Genomic DNA, 16,030 nt, shown 5'->3' with positions numbered 1-16,030 from the left:
GGATAATATCTATAGATTAAACCAACTGGATAATATATATAGATTTAATCAACTGGATAATATCTATAGATTAAATCAACTGGATAATATCTATAGATTAAATCAACTGGATAATATCTATAGATTAAATCAACTGGATAATATCTATAGATTAAATCAACTGGATAATATCTATAGATTAAATCAACTGGATAATATCTATAGATTAAATCAACTGGATAATATCTATAGATTAAATCAACTGGATAATATCTATAGATTAAATCAACTGGATAATATCTATAGATTAAATCAACTGGATAATATCTATAGATTAAATCAACTGGATAATATCTATAGATTAAATCAACTGGATAATATCTATAGATTTAATCAACTGGATAATATCTATAGATTAAAAGCAGAAGGCGCCTTTGTTAGATCTAGGAAAAAATGTATTGATGAGGGAGAACAGAATTCACACTATTTCTTTAGACTTGAGAAATGTCACTCTACAAATAACACTATCCATAATTTAAAACAGTGATGGTATTATTACAGATGACCAAAAATGAATGGCTAACTACTGTAGCCATTTTTACAGAAAATTGTATAGCTCTACATACTGTCAGGAATCCACAGATATGTTTTTAGACTCACTGAATAATGTTCACTCTATCAGTGATATAGAATCTAAACAGTGTGATGAACCCATCATAGTTGAAGAGATTATTGAGTCTATCAAACATCTAAAGAACAATAAATCCCCAGGCATTAATGGAATTCTGACAGAATTTTACAAGTTATTTAAAAAAAAATGTATTTAACCTTTATTTAACCAGGTAGGCAAGTTGAGAACAAGTTCTCATTTACAATTGTGACTTGGCCAAGATAAAGCAAAGCAGTTCGACACATACAAAAACACAGAGTTACACATGGAGTAAAACAAACATACAGTCAATAATACAGTAGAAAAATAAGTATATATACAATGTGAGCAAATTAGGTGAGATAAGGGAGGTAAAGGCAAAAAAAAAAGGCCATGGTGGCGAAGTAAATACAATATAGCAAGTAAAACACTGGAATGGTAGATTTGCAGTGGAAGAATGTGCAAAGTAGAGATAGAAATAATGGGGAGAAAAATAAATGAATAAATATAGTAGGGGGAGAGGTAGTTCTTTGGGCAAATTATAGATGGGCTATGTACAGGTGCAGTAATCTGTGAGCTGCGCTGACAGCTGGTGCTTAAAGCTAGTGAGGGAGATAAGTGTTACCAATTTCAGAGATTTTTGTAGTTTGTTCCAGTCATTGGCAGCAGAGAACTGGAAGGAGAGGCGAACAAAGGAAGATTTGGTTTTGTGGGTGACCAGAGAGATATACCTGCTGGAGCACGTGCTACAGGTGGGTGCAGCTATGGTGACCAGCGAGCTGAGATAAGGGGGGACTTTACTTAGCAGGGTCTTGTAGATGACCTGGAGCCAGTGGGTTTGGCGACGAGTATGAAGCGAGGCAGGTGCAGGCAGCGATCGGTTGAAGAGCATGCATTTAGTTTTACTTGTATTTAAGAGCAATTGGAGGCCACGGAAGGAGAGTTGTATGGCATTGAAGCTCGTGTTAGTGTCCAAACAAGGGTCAGAAGTATACAGAATGGTGTCGTCTGCGTAGAGGTGGATCAGAGACTCACCAGCAGCAAGAGTGACATCGTTGATGTATACAGAGAAGAGAGTCGGTCCAAGAATTGAACCCTGTGGCACCCTCATAGAGACTGCCAGAGGCTCGGACAACAGGCCCTCCGATTTGACACACTGATCTCTATCAGAGAAGTAGTTGGTGAACCAGGCGAGGTAATCATTTGAGAAACCAAGGCTATCGAGTCTGCCAATGAGGATGTGGCGACTGACAGAGTTGAAAGCCTTGGCCAGGTCAATGAATACGGCTGCACAGTATTGTTTCTTATCGATGGCGGTTAAGATATCGTTTAGGACCTTGAACGTGGCTGAGGTGCAACCATGACTAGCTCTGAAACCAGATTGCATAGCGGAGAAGGTATGGTGGGATTCTAAATGGTCGGTAATCTGTTTGTTGACTTGGCTTTCGAAGACCTTAGAAAGGCAGGGTAGGATAGATATAGGTCTGTAGCAGTTTGGGTCAAGAGTGTTCCCCCCTTTGAAGAGGGGGATGACCGCAGCTGCTTTCCAATCTTTGGGAATCTGAGACGACACAAAAGACAGGTTGAACAGGCTAGTAATAGGGGTTGCAACAATTTCGGCAGATAATTTTTAGAAAGAAAGGGTCCAGATTGTCTAGCCTGGCTGATTTGTAGGGGTCCAGATTTTGCAGCTCTTTCAGAACATCAGCTGACTGGATTTGGGAGAAGGAGAAATGGGGAAGGCTTGGGCGAGTTGCTGTGTGGGGTGCAGTGCTGTTGACCGGGGTAGAGGTAGTCAGGTGGAAAGCATGGCCAGCTGTAGAAAAATGCTTATTGAAATGCTCAATTATAGTGCAGTCCTCAGTGCAGTGGGCATCTGGGAGTAGGTGTTCTTATTCTATTCCATAGACTTTACAGTGTCCCAGAACTTTTTTGAGTTTGTGTTGCAGGAAGCAAATTTCTGCTTGAAAAAGCTAGCCTTGGCTTTTCTAACTGCCTGTGTATATTGGTTTCTAGCTTCCCTGAAAGTTGCATATCACGGGGGCTGTTCGGTGCTAATGCAGAACGCCATAGGATGTTTTTGAACAATTTAATGAACAAGTTTCTAAAAATACTTTAAAAACAATCTTCTCCCTCTAACAATGACTCGGGGGTTAATAACACTGCTCATCGATAAGTGGTGTCTAATTTATTAGCCTTACTACTTGAAAAAGAATTAAAGAATTCCTGGATGCAATCATTGATGAAACACAGTCTGGCTTTATGAGGAACAGACATATTTCTAACAATATCAGACATACTTGACTACTCAGACCTAATAACCGAAGATAGCTTCATATTATTTTTTTTATTTTTAGAAAGCAGCAGTTCCTCTTCCACTCCCTTGAGAAATTTGGCTTTGGGGATTTTTTCTGTAAGGCTATTAAGACTCTCTATACGAATGGTAACAGCTCTATCAAACTGAAACATGGCACCTCCCCTAGATTTCAGTTAATAAGGATCTAACCCTTTTTTTCAATTCTCCCCTAAAATGACATACCCAAATCTAACTGCCTGTAGCTCAGGACCTTAAGCAAGTATATGCATATTCTTGATACTATTTGAAAGGAAACAGTTTGAAGTTTGTGGAAATGTGAAATTCATGTAGAAGAATATAACACATTAGATCTGGTAAAAGATAATACAAAGAAAAAAACATGCGTTTAAAAAAAAATGTATACCATTATCTTTGAAATGCAAGAGAAAGACCATAATGTATTATTCCAGCCCAGGCGCAATTTATATTTTGGCCGCTAGATGGCAGCAGTGTATGTGCAAAGTTTTAGACTGAACAAATGAACCATTGCATATCTGTTCATAATGTTGGATCAAGACTGCCCGAATGTACCTAATTGGTTTATTAATATATTTTCAAGTTCATAATTGTGCACTCTCCTCAAACAATAGCATGGTATTATTTCACTGTAATAGCTACTGTAAATTGGACAGTGCCGTTAGATTAACAAGAATGTAAGCTTTCTGCCCATATCAGATATGTCTATGTCCTGGGATTTTTTTGTTTGTTACTTACAACCTCATGCTAATCACATTAGCCTACGTTAGCTCAACTGTCCCACAGGGGGGATATCGATCCCATAGAGGTTAATTAACTTCATGTTGGTTTGCAATTATAATATTGACAAAGTTCCAATTAAACTCTATGCTTTTCATCGGCAGGTTTTCTTGTCATGATCCTTAAAATATAAACATAATTTTTCTCCACACAGATATTATATATGGAATAATCAGGACATATTGTATAAAAATATATACAGTGCCTTGCGAAAGTATTTGGCCCCCTTGAACTTTGCGACCTTTTGACACATTTCAGGCTTCAAACATAAAGATATAAAACTGTATTTTTTTGTGAAGAATCAACAACAAGTGGGACACAATCATGAAGTGGAACGACATTTATTGGATATTTCAAACTTTTTTAACATATCAAAAACTGAAAAATTGGGCGTGCAAAATTATTCAGCCCCCTTAAGTTAATACTTTGTAGCGCCACCTTTTGCTGCGATTACAGCTGTAAGTCGCTTGGGGTATGTCTCTATCAGTTTTGCACATCGAGAGACTGACATTTTTTCCCATTCCTCCTTGCAAAACAGCTCGAGCTCAGTGAGGTTGGATGGAGAGCATTTGTGAACAGCAGTTTTCAGTTCTTTCCACAGATTCTCGATTGGATTCAGGTCTGGACTTTGACTTGGCCATTCTAACACCTGGATATGTTTATTTTTGAACCATTCCATTGTAGATTTTGCTTTATGCTTTGGATCATTGTCTTGTTGGAAGACAAATCTCCGTCCCAGTCTCAGGTCTTTTGCAGACTCCATCAGGTTTTCTTCCAGAATGGTCCTGTATTTGGCTCCATCCATCTTCCCATCAATTTTAACCATCTTCCCTGTCCCTGCTGAAGAAAAGCAGGCTCAAACCATGATGCTGCCACCACCATGTTTGACAGTGGTGATGGTGTGTTCAGGGTGATGAGCTGTGTTGCTTTTACGCCAAACATAACGTCTTGCAAGTTCAATTTTGGTTTCATCTGACCAGAGCACCTTCTTCCACACGTTTGGTGTGTCTCACTGAACTTCTGGAGAGAGTTTGCTGCACTGAAAGTAAAGGGGCTGAATAATTTTGCACGCCCAATTTTTCAGTTTTTGATTTGTTAAAAAAGTTTGAAATATCCAATAAATGTCGTTCCACTTCATGATTGTGTCCCACTTGTTGTTGATTCTTCACAAAAAAATACAGTTTTATATCTTTATGTTTGAAGCCTGAAATGTGGCAAAAGGTCGCAAAGTTCAAGGGGGCCGAATACTTTCGCAAGGCACTGTATATGTTTTTAGAATATTGGTCCTGAAATAATATCCTATTGGTGAGCCAACTTGTAAATGCAGAGGGACTTTTACCACATTATACGGAATTCTTATCACTTTACAAGGTCCCTGTAACACCTAAAGATTTTGCAATTGTTTTAGATGCCATTCCCTCAGGTGTTGCTTTATTATTCAGGAACGTGTCAAGACCTGACCCTCAGAGCCTACCTTCTATTGACCCTGTTGACTCATCAGTAGGAAAGATTTGTTTTTCTTTTAGTCTATTCAACAACAATAGATTGTTAACAGCCTTGTTTCAAAAGGATGTTGTACCTTATTGGAATGGTTGTATTGATAATGTCTGTTGGAAAAAAGTTTGGATGGTGCCACACACATCCCTACTTATTAACAAAATGAAGGAATTTATTCATAAATATTATCCTGCCAACCACTAAATGAAGAAGTAAAAAATAATAATCTAATTGTACATTTTGTAATGACCACCCAGAAACAGTGTTGCATCTTTTTTTTGGCATTCTATTCATGTAAGGAATCTGTGGCAAGACATCAGTAGATTTATAATTTAACATATTTATGAAGATTTTACACTATTATGGAGAGAGATGCTGCTTGGATTCTTTACTTATGATAGAAATAAGTTGAAACAATTTGAAGTAATTAATATCATTATTCTTGTAGCCCCATTTCATATTCACAAATGTAAATTTACAAACAAAACACCACATTTTACTACCTTACAAAAATAAATGGAACTATATTTTAAGACAATGAAATACTTTGCCAACAAAAAAGCTGTTAGAATTATAAATGTGTGTATGCCCCTTAAGGTAATGTGATATTGTACCCCCTAGCCCAATTCTACTTTGTATATTCTTTATACATACACTTGTGTTCCCCATGTACTTTTGTATTGATTTGTTGTTAATAAAAATATATATATATATATATATATTTCAGGGGGCGATGTTGGTCACGTGCTGGTTTCAACTTCCTGTTTACCACTTGTTCCTTGAGACAGTTCACCGATTGCAACACTTCAACAGTCGTGTGATTTTTGATCAAGACTAATAAATACGCTTTTGAATCGCTGCTGCTACGGATTTAATCGTTTTGGAACCGGTAATACTTTTTGTCATTACTGGGGAAGAGGAGAGCAAATGAATAAATGACAGAGGAAACGTGACTAGGCCAGGAGTCCTCGCGATTTCCTGAGTCAGGCGCCCGGAGTATTCCTCTGCCAACAAAGGCTCAATACCAAACATACGAGTGATGAGGGCAAGGACTAAAAACCAGTCAGCATTAATTTTTCTCCGCAAAACGTTTAGTAATGTGTTGGATTTAACTTTAAGTGTGGATACTTCCTAACATTATTTAACTAACGTCAGCTACCTTAGCTAGACAACCAAATCCACCACCACTAGCTTAGCCACGTAAACAAATTACTATACATTCTGCTTGCCTGGCAAGTTTTACTCGGAAGGGTTTGCTAGCCTGCTGGCTGGTTAATACATCCTTGTTTCTAGAGGGTACCAGCACAGCGGTGCCCTGAATTCGGGGAGAATACCCGGCTCCGGCCCTTTCAAGCGGGCAGTCAGGAAGAAACTGGCTGGGAAGGGATGGCCTGGTGGGTCTTCCCGTTCCCAAGGTGCTGCGGTGTTTGAGGGCGGAAGAGTTCGGATAGAACCTACGGTGGGTCTCGGCACGATGATGTCTGCATTCCCTTCCGTGTCTGGGAGTCTCACGGACTCCGGGCTAATGATATCAGGCAGAAAGACTGAGGAAATAGAGGATTTGATAGATTTGTTTTCGAAGACACAGTACAGAGCGAAAGAAGTCACGCCACGGGTAAGTCCGAGGTTCTCAGCATACATGTTTTTAACTGTTATTTCTTCATGTCATTATAGCCAGTTTTAGCTATGTGTTTACTCCGAGATGGTGTGCCATCCACCAAACGTCCCTTTACGCGTGCTTCAAATAAACAACAGCCTGCAGTGCCTAGTGCCAGCAATCAAATCCATTTTATTTATATAGCCCTTCGTACATCAGCTGATATCTCAAAGTGCTGTACAGAAACCCAGCCTAAAACCCCAAACAGCAAGCAATGCAGGTGTAGAAGCACGGTGGCTAGGAAAACCCTAGAAAGAGACTGCTCACCTGCTCCAGACGTTAGGCTACCTCTGAAGGAAGGAGATTCTATTTCTTTAACTGTCCAGATACTCAGGCTTAGTCAAGCCTTTTTCATACAACTTCAAACCCACCAACACATAACAAACGTGCATGGAACGATATTCTCAGTAAGACGCATGCCATGTGAATAGCACTTAGCTAAGTCATTTATGATAGTGGTCAAAGAATGACATGGTCAAAGACTATACAATGAAGGAAGGTGTCCTTATTTTGGGGGTAATGATGAGATGGTACGCATATCGGTTCATATTCTTCATAAATCTAGTGGTTATATTTCATATGATTTAGAAGTGACCAAACACGCAGCAGGAAATCCTTCACAAGCCACCTTTTAATGTGTATGTCTGCAGTTTCTCATGAGCATCACCTAAATGTTGACAGAAACCACGGTGGTTGAAAATAGGCCTACATTTTGGGACATGGGACAACTGTACCATTGGCTCTTCCCAGGTTGTGGCCAATTAACTGAGCTACACATCCTGTTTTTCCTTCTTTGTGTGGGGGGTGACTATGCGTTTCACGGAAGTCTATCAATCACCACTTTGGAATATTTGTCTCTCACAGGTCGAGACGATAGAGAAGCGTTGCTTGGAGCTCTTTGGCCGAGACTACAAGTACAGCGTCATCCACAACGCCAACGGGGAAGTGTGTGGCCACTACCCCCGACAGATGGTCTTCCTGGAGTATGAATGTACAGAGCTCCATAAAGACGGGTACCGTACCTACCTACGCTACCTTAACAAGGTCATCAATGAGGCTGTGTCTGCAAATATTAGACCTACTAATCAAATCAAATCAAATCAAATTTATTTATATAGCCCTTCGTACATCAGCTGATATCTCAAAGTGCTGTACAGAAACCCAGCCTAAAACCCCAAACAGCAAGCAATGCAGGTGTAGAAGCACGGTGGCTAGGAAAAACTCCCTAGAAAGGCCAAAACCTAGGAAGAAACCTAGAGAGGAACCAGGCTATGTGGGGTGGCCAGTCCTCTTCTGGCTGTGCCGGGTGGAGATTATAACAGAACATGGCCAAGATGTTCAAATGTTCATAAATGACCAGCATGGTCGAATAATAATAAGGCGAACAGTTGAAACTGGAGCAGCAGCACAGCCAGGTGGACTGGGGACAGCAAGGAGTCATCATGTCAGGTATTCCTGGGGCATGGTCCTAGGGCTCAGGTCCTCCGAGAGAGAGAAAGAAAGAGAGAATTAGAGAGAGCATGTGTGGGATGGCCAGTCCTCTTCTGGCTGTGCCGGGTGGAGATTATAACAGAACATGGCCAAGATGTTCAAATGTTCATAAATGACCAGCATGGTCGAATAATAATAAGGCAGAACAGTTGAAACTGGAGCAGCAGCACAGCCAGGTGGACTGGGGACAGCAAGGAGTCATCATGTCAGGTAGTCCTGGGGCATGGTCCTAGGGCTCAGGTCCTCCGAGAGAGAGAAGGAGAGAATTAGAGAACGCACACTTAGATTCACACAGGACACCGAATAGGACAGGAGAAGTACTCCAGATATAACAAACTGACCCTAGATGTACAGTCCTTGTTTCCCCAGTCCTTGTTTCCTCAACTTCTCTCAAAGCACATTGGAGGAGGAGGACCGAGGGAGGGACCTTGGATCCTCTCCCCCAATAGGCTTTGAGGGGAGTTGAAGAAACAAGCAAGGATTTGACACCCAGTAACATTCTCAGTCACAGCCTGAGACAAAGTTCAGTCCACTTAGTCACCAATTACATTGTTGTTTATTTGTGTGTACCATAGTCCACATTCAGATATGATAAATGGAGTAGGAGTGCCGATCTAGGCTCAGGTCACCCGGTCCCTATAGTCTTATTCATTATGATCTAAAAAGCTAAACTGATCCGAGATCATCTTTTCTAATCTGAGCTGGATTAAGAAAACAGGCCCTGAAAACAAAACGGGGTTAAATGTAGTCCGGTCCACATCTTCATGAGTCATGATTCATGACACCGAGGGGGTTGGAAATGTCTGAGGTTCTCTAATTATATTTATGATTAAATGGGAAACGTTATGGGAGCGTTCTATTTTGGAATGTGTTCGGAAATAGAATATGTACTTTTGACTTATGAGTAGAGGAACCCAACGCTTCTAAACTCTGTGAGGAAGATGTCTCTAGGTTTAAAAAAGTGCTTTTGTCAGACTGGACAACATGTTCATGGGGAGAATGTATTCCCTTCATGCGTTATGTTTCCGAATATCTGTGACCTGTCCCATAGTTGCCCTCTATGTGAATTCATAAGTCGGGGGAAACAGCCACTCAATAGTTCATGTAAACACCCATAGAATGTTTGCCCAATCAGGTTATCTAGAGCTAACAAACACACGAGTGAGATGGATTTGATGTGTCATTGTTTGTGTTGTTGATTGACACTAAATAGGGGCTTTAGGCTATGAGCTCACTCAAGAATAACCATTAGTTTAGATGTTAAAATTAAAACGCTGAATACTAAATGGGGTTGAGTTACATGCTGACCAAAACACTCGCGTGCATGCTGATTTTTGTACCCCCACACCGGACACGATCAGGACACGCAGGTTGAAATATCAAAACAAACTCTCAACCAATTATATTCATTTTGGGACAGGTCGAAAAGCATTAAACATTTATTGAAAATTAGCTAGCTAGCTTGCTGTTGCTAACTAATTTGTCCTTTGATATAAACACTGGGTTGTTATTTTAACTGAAAGGCACAAGGTCCTCTACTCTGACAATTAATCCACAGATAAAACGGTACACCAAATTAGTTTCTCGTCACTGGTCAAAAGTAGAGCACTAAATAGGGAATAGGAGGCCATTTGGGACATCCTCCTCCTCCATTCACCCCTAAGCTGCTCCAGGGACTTTGGCTGTACTGTGGTTGAACCTGTACCTCTGGCGCCGAGCCAATCTTACTGGACTGTATGTGAGCCGTCAGTCTATTGGGGCAGTTTGATGTGTTATTTCGCTACACTCGCATTAACATCTGCTAGCCATGTGTATGTGACAAATACAATTTGATTTGATTTTTCACTTGCTACATTATATAATATTGCTATATTGAGGACTATGATTCATGTAGGTATTACTTTGTTTTAACATATCAATGAAGATATATTGCTATTTGGTATATTGATGATCCATGTATTGCTGATTTTTATAATTTATTTCTCCATTGTAATGAAAATATATTGAGGATCCATATATTGCTTTGTTAGAATAGATCAATGAAAATCTATTGCTGTAGTGAGGAGTATGTTGCTTGATATCTTGCTGCTGCTGTCTCCTTAGGTTTGAGAGCACAGTCCAGATCACCAAGCTGCAGGATCTGGTGAACCGCAGTAAGATGGCCCGCTGCAGAGGGAGGTTTGTCTGCCCTGTCATCCTCTACAACGGCAAAGTATGATTCGTATATTTATATATATATATATATATATAGATTTTTATCTATTTACATATTTATTTATATGTAAATATATGAATTATATACAGTACCATTCAAACGTTTGGACACCTGCTCATTCCAGGGTTTTTCTTTATTTTTACTATTTTCTTCATTGTAGAATAATAGTGAAGACATAAAAACTATGAAATAACATATATGAAATCATGTAGTAACCAAAAAAGGGTAAACATATTTGAGATTCTTCACAGTAGCCAGCCTTTGCCTTGCGCACTCTTGGCGTTCTCTCAACCAGCTTTTTATTTATTTAACCTTTATTTAACTAGGCAAGCCAGTTAAGAACAAATTCTTATTTTACAATGACTGCCTACCCAGGCCAAACCCCTCTCCTAACCTGGATGACGCTGGGCCAATTGTGCGCTGCTTTATTGGACTCCCGATCATGGCCGGTTGTGATACAGCCCGGGATCGAACCAGGGTCTGTAGTGAAGCTTCTAGCACTGTGATACAATGCCTTGCGCAACTCCTGCTCCATAAGGTTGTCACCTGGAATACATTTAATTTAAAACGTGTGCCTTCTTAATATGTGTAATTTCTTTCCTTAATGCATTTGAGCCAATGAGTTGTTGTGACAAGGTAGGGGTGGTATACAGAAGATAGCCCTATTTGGTAAAAGACCAAGTCGTTATTATGGCAACAACAGCTCAAATAAGCAAAGAGAAATGACAGTCCATCATTACTTTAAGACATGAAGGTCAGTCTGTCCGGAAAATGTCAAGACCTTTGAAAGTTTCTTCAAGTGCAGTCTCAAAAACTATCAAGCGCTATGATGAAATTGAATCTCATGAGGACTGCCACAGGAAAGGAAGCCTCAGAGTTACCAATGCTGCAGAAGGTAAGTTAATTAGAGTTAACTGCACTGCACCTCAGATTGCAGCCCAAATAAATGCTTCACAGAGTTGAAGTAACAGACACATCTCAACATCAACTATTCAGATGAGACTGTGTGAAGCAGGCCTTCATGGTCAAATTGCTGCAAAGAAACCACTACTAAAAGTGCACCAAAAAGAAGAAGAGACTTGATTGGTCCAAGAAACATGAGCAATTAGACCGGTGGAAATCTGTCCTTTGGTCTGATGAGTCCAAATTTGAGATTTTTAGTTCCGACAGCCGTGTCTTTGTGAGACGCAGAGTAGGTGAACAGATAGATGATCTCCGCATTTGTGGTTCCCAACATGAAGCTGGAGGAGGAGGTGTGATGGTGCTTTGCTGGTGACACTGTCAGTGATTTATTTAGAATTCAAGGCATACTTAACCAGTATGGCTTCCACAGCATTCTGTAGCAAAAAGCCATCCCATCTGATTTGTGCTTAATGGGACTGTTTTTCAACAGGACAATGACCCAAAACACACCTTCAGGCTGTAAGGACTATTTGACCAAGAAGGAGAGTGATGGAGTGCTGCATCCGATGGCCTGGCCTCCACAATCACCCAACCTCAACCCAATTGAGATGGTTTGGGATGAGTTGGATCACAGAGTGAAGGAAAAGCAGCCAATAAGTGCTCAGCATATGTGGGAACTCCTTCAAGACTGTTGGAAAAGCATTCCTCATGAAGCTGGTTGAGAAAATTTCAAGAATGTGCAAAGCTGTCAAGGCAAAGGGTGATTACTTTAAATAATCTCAAATATAAAATATTTTGATTTGTTGAACAGTCTTTGGATTCCAAACGTGTTATTGCATAATTTTGATGTCTTCACTATTAATCTACAATGTAGAAAATAGTAAAAAACTTGAATGAGTAGCTATGTCCAAACTTTTGATGGCTACTGTGTATGTATATGTGTGTTTGTAAATGTATTAAAAAAAATGTTTTAATGGATATGTTGCTTTTATTTGAACAAGGAAGTGATTGTGTCAAAAACAACAATGAGAGGGAGGCTTGATTGACAGGTTTCTAGACTATTGAGATGAGTTGTATGCTAACCAGCGTGTGTGCTAATCCTTTGTTGTCTTCCCATTGCAGCATATCTGTCGATCATCCACTCTGGCAGGCTGGGGGGAGCTATATGGGCGCACAGGCTACAACTACATCTTCTCAGGTGAGACTGGTACAAAATACATTTTGTCAGCAAGGAAAACTCTTAATATAGTTCACTAAGCGTCTCAGGTTTGGTCAGTTTTCCCCTTTTGATCATAGTTAATAAGATTACATGGACAGGGAGAACTAGATCCTAGATCAGCATTCCTGCTCTGAGAAGCTTTATGAATACAGGACCAGATCAATTTTAATCTGGACCCATTTACAAAAGAATAAGTTTTCATGCACCGCTTCCACCCAGTTTCACTTTTGTGTCTGAAATGCTAACGTTTGGATCTACTCACCTTTGTCAGAGCGACTACTTTGTCAGCAAGCGTCTCACTTTTTACTGCTGCTCTTCAATTATTTGTTACTTTTTTTCTCCTTCTTTTAAAAAAACAGTATTTTTCATAAGATCAAACGTTGCTGCTGTATTTTCACTTGTTTGGCTGTAGTCCATTCCCCAAGCCAGTTTTTGAATATGCATCCCTTTCCTGAAAAAGTGTCCGTATTCGATATTTGAAACGTCCCTTTATTGCGGATAAATGGATCCAGTTTAGAATTTTGTTGTCGTGATGCAGCTCTGTCTCCGTCTTCCTCTCCCTAGGGGGGATTGATGACACATGGGGGGCAGAGTCTGAGCCAGAGGTTCCAGAGGACGACAGTGCCAGGTTGGTGTCTTTTCACATGAGGGATTGGTTTGGTTTCTTTGCTTGATTCAATACTCAAAATGCCACAGACATTTGAGTGGTAATGTGATGACGTCTAAAACCTTAATTTCTTTGCACTATTTCTCTCCCTCCTATCGCTCTCTCTGTGTAGCCCTTCTCATTGTCTTTCTCTCCCTCCTATCGCTCTCTCTGTGTAGCCCTTCTCATTGTCTTTCTCTCCCTCCTATCGCTCTCTCTGTGTACCCCTTCTCAATGTCTTTCTCTCCCTCCTATCGCTCTCTCTATGTACACCTTCTCAATGTCTTTCTCTCCCTCCTATCGCTCTCTCTGTGTACCCCTTGTCATTGTGTTTCTCTCCCTCCTATCACTCTCTCTGTACACCTTCTTAATGTCTTTCTCTCCCTCCTATCGCTCTCTCTGTGTACCCCTTCTCAATGTCTTTCTCTCCCTCCTATCGCTCTCTCTGTGTACCCCTTCTCAATGTCTTTCTCTCCCTCCTATCGCTCCGCTCTCTCTGTGTACCCCTTCTCAATGTCTTTCTCTCCCTCCTATCGCTCTCTCTGTGTACCCCTTCTCAATGTCTTTCTCTCCCTCCTATCGCTCTCTCTCTGTACCCCTTCTCAATGTCTTTCTCTCCCTCCTATCGCTCTCTTTCTTTTTCTTGCTTGATTGAATGCTGAAAATACTAAATACATGTTAGTGGTTCTGTGTACTTCTCTGCTCAACCATCTCTGTCTCACTTTCTCTCTGTCTTTCTTCAGCAATGGGGACTCTCAGCTCTTTGACAAGGTGCGGGGTCTGGACATCAAGCTGCTGCGCTACCTCTCTGTGCGCTACATCTGTGACCTCATGGTGGAGAACAAGAAGGTCAAGTTTGGCCTAAAGTAAGTCAACACACCCACACCCTCACCCAGCCAGCATTCTTAATGTATTCAACACACCCTCACCCAGCCAGGATTCTTAATGTATTCAACACACCCTCACCCAGCCAGCATTCTTAATGTATTCAACACACCCTCACCCAGCCAGGATTCTTAATGTATTCAACACACCCAGCCAGGATTCTTAATGTATTCAACACACCCTCACTCAGCCAGGATTCTTAATGTATTCAACACACTCAGCCAGGATTCTTAATGTATTCAACACACCCAGCCAGGATTCTTAATGTATTCAACACACCCTCACTCAGCCAGGATTCTTAATGTATTCAACACACCTTCACTCAGCCAGGATTCTTAATGTATTCAACACACCCTCACTCAGCCAGGATTCTTAATGTATTCAACACACTCTCACTCAGCCAGGATTCTTAATGTATTCAACACACCCAGCCAGGATTCTTAATGTATTCAACACACCCAGCCAGGATTCTTAATGTATTCAACACACCCAGCCAGGATTCTTAATGTATTCAACACACCCAGCCAGGATTCTTAATGTATTCAACACACCCTCACTCAGCCAGGATTCTTAATGTATTCAACACACTCTCACCCATCCAGGATTCTTAATGTATTCAACACACCCTCACTCAGCCAGGATTCTTAATGTATTCAACACACCCAGCCAGGATTCTTAATGTATTCAACACACCCTCACCCAGCCAGGATCCTTAATGTATTCAACACACCCAGCCAGGATTCTTAATGTATTCAACACACCCTCACTCAGCCAGGATTCTTAATGTATTCAACACACCCTCACCCAGCCAGGATTCTTAATGTATTCAACACACCCTCACCCAGCCAGGATTCTTAATGTATTCAACACACCCTCACTCAGCCAGGATCCTTAATGTATTCAACACACTCTCACCCAGCCAGGATTCTTAATGTATTCAACACACCCTCACTCAGCCAGGATTCTTAATGTATTCAACACACCCAGCCAGCATTCTTAATGTATTCAACACACCCTCACCCAGCCAGGATTCTTAATGTATTCAACACACCCTCACCCAGCCAGGATTCTTAATGTATTCAACACACCCTCACTCAGCCAGGATTCTTAATGTATTCAACACACCCTCACTCAGCCAGGATTCTTAATGTATTCAACACACCCTCACTCAGCCAGGATCCTTAATGTATTGAACACACCCTCACTCAGCCAGGATTCTTAATGTATTCAACACACCCAGCCAGGATTCTTAATGTATTCAACACGCCCTCACTCAGCCAGGATTCTTAATGTATTCAACACACCCTCACTCAGCCAGGATTCTTAATGTATTCAACACACCCAGCCAGGATTCTTAATGTATTCAACACACCCAGCCAGCATTCTTAATGTATTCAACACACCCTCACCCAGCCAGGATTCTTAATGTATTCAACACACCCTCACCCAGCCAGGATTCTTAATGTATTCAACACACCCTCACTCAGCCAGGATTCTTAATGTATTCAACACACCCTCACCCAGCCAGGATTCTTAATGTATTCAACACACCCTCACCCAGCCAGGATTCTTAATGTATTCAACACACCCTCACCCAGCCAGGATTCTTAATGTATTCAACACACTCAGCCAGGATTCTTAATGTATTCAACACACCCTCACTCAGCCAGGATTCTTAATGTATTCAACACACCCTCACCCAGCCAGCATTCTTAATGTATTCAACACACCCTCACCCAGCCAGGATTCTTAATGTATTCAACACACCCTCGCCCAG

At 40.8% G+C, this 16,030-nt stretch overlaps 1 protein-coding gene across 2 annotated transcripts in view; it reads left to right on the top strand.

The window, feature by feature from the left end:
* Positions 1-5,980: 5,980 nt before the first annotated feature.
* LOC110528513 (myotubularin-related protein 14) overlaps positions 5,981-16,030 on the top strand; it is a 51,154-nt gene continuing 41,104 nt past the window's right edge. For both annotated transcript variants that reach the window (XM_036984094.1, XM_036984093.1), the window contains exons 1-6: positions 5,981-6,852; positions 7,759-7,907; positions 10,489-10,597; positions 12,626-12,701; positions 13,287-13,350; positions 14,112-14,234. In XM_036984094.1, coding sequence (XP_036839989.1) covers positions 6,712-6,852; positions 7,759-7,907; positions 10,489-10,597; positions 12,626-12,701; positions 13,287-13,350; positions 14,112-14,234 — 662 coding nt within the window. In that variant the 5' untranslated portion in view covers positions 5,981-6,711. The remainder of the gene's footprint in view (positions 6,853-7,758; positions 7,908-10,488; positions 10,598-12,625; positions 12,702-13,286; positions 13,351-14,111; positions 14,235-16,030) is intronic.

This window comes from Oncorhynchus mykiss, chromosome 7 (genome assembly GCF_013265735.2).
Source record: "Oncorhynchus mykiss isolate Arlee chromosome 7, USDA_OmykA_1.1, whole genome shotgun sequence".
In the NCBI taxonomy this organism is placed as follows: domain Eukaryota; kingdom Metazoa; phylum Chordata; class Actinopteri; order Salmoniformes; family Salmonidae; genus Oncorhynchus; species Oncorhynchus mykiss.
Note: the sequence above shows the minus strand (reverse complement) of the source record. Positions and strands in the feature narration are given on the sequence as shown.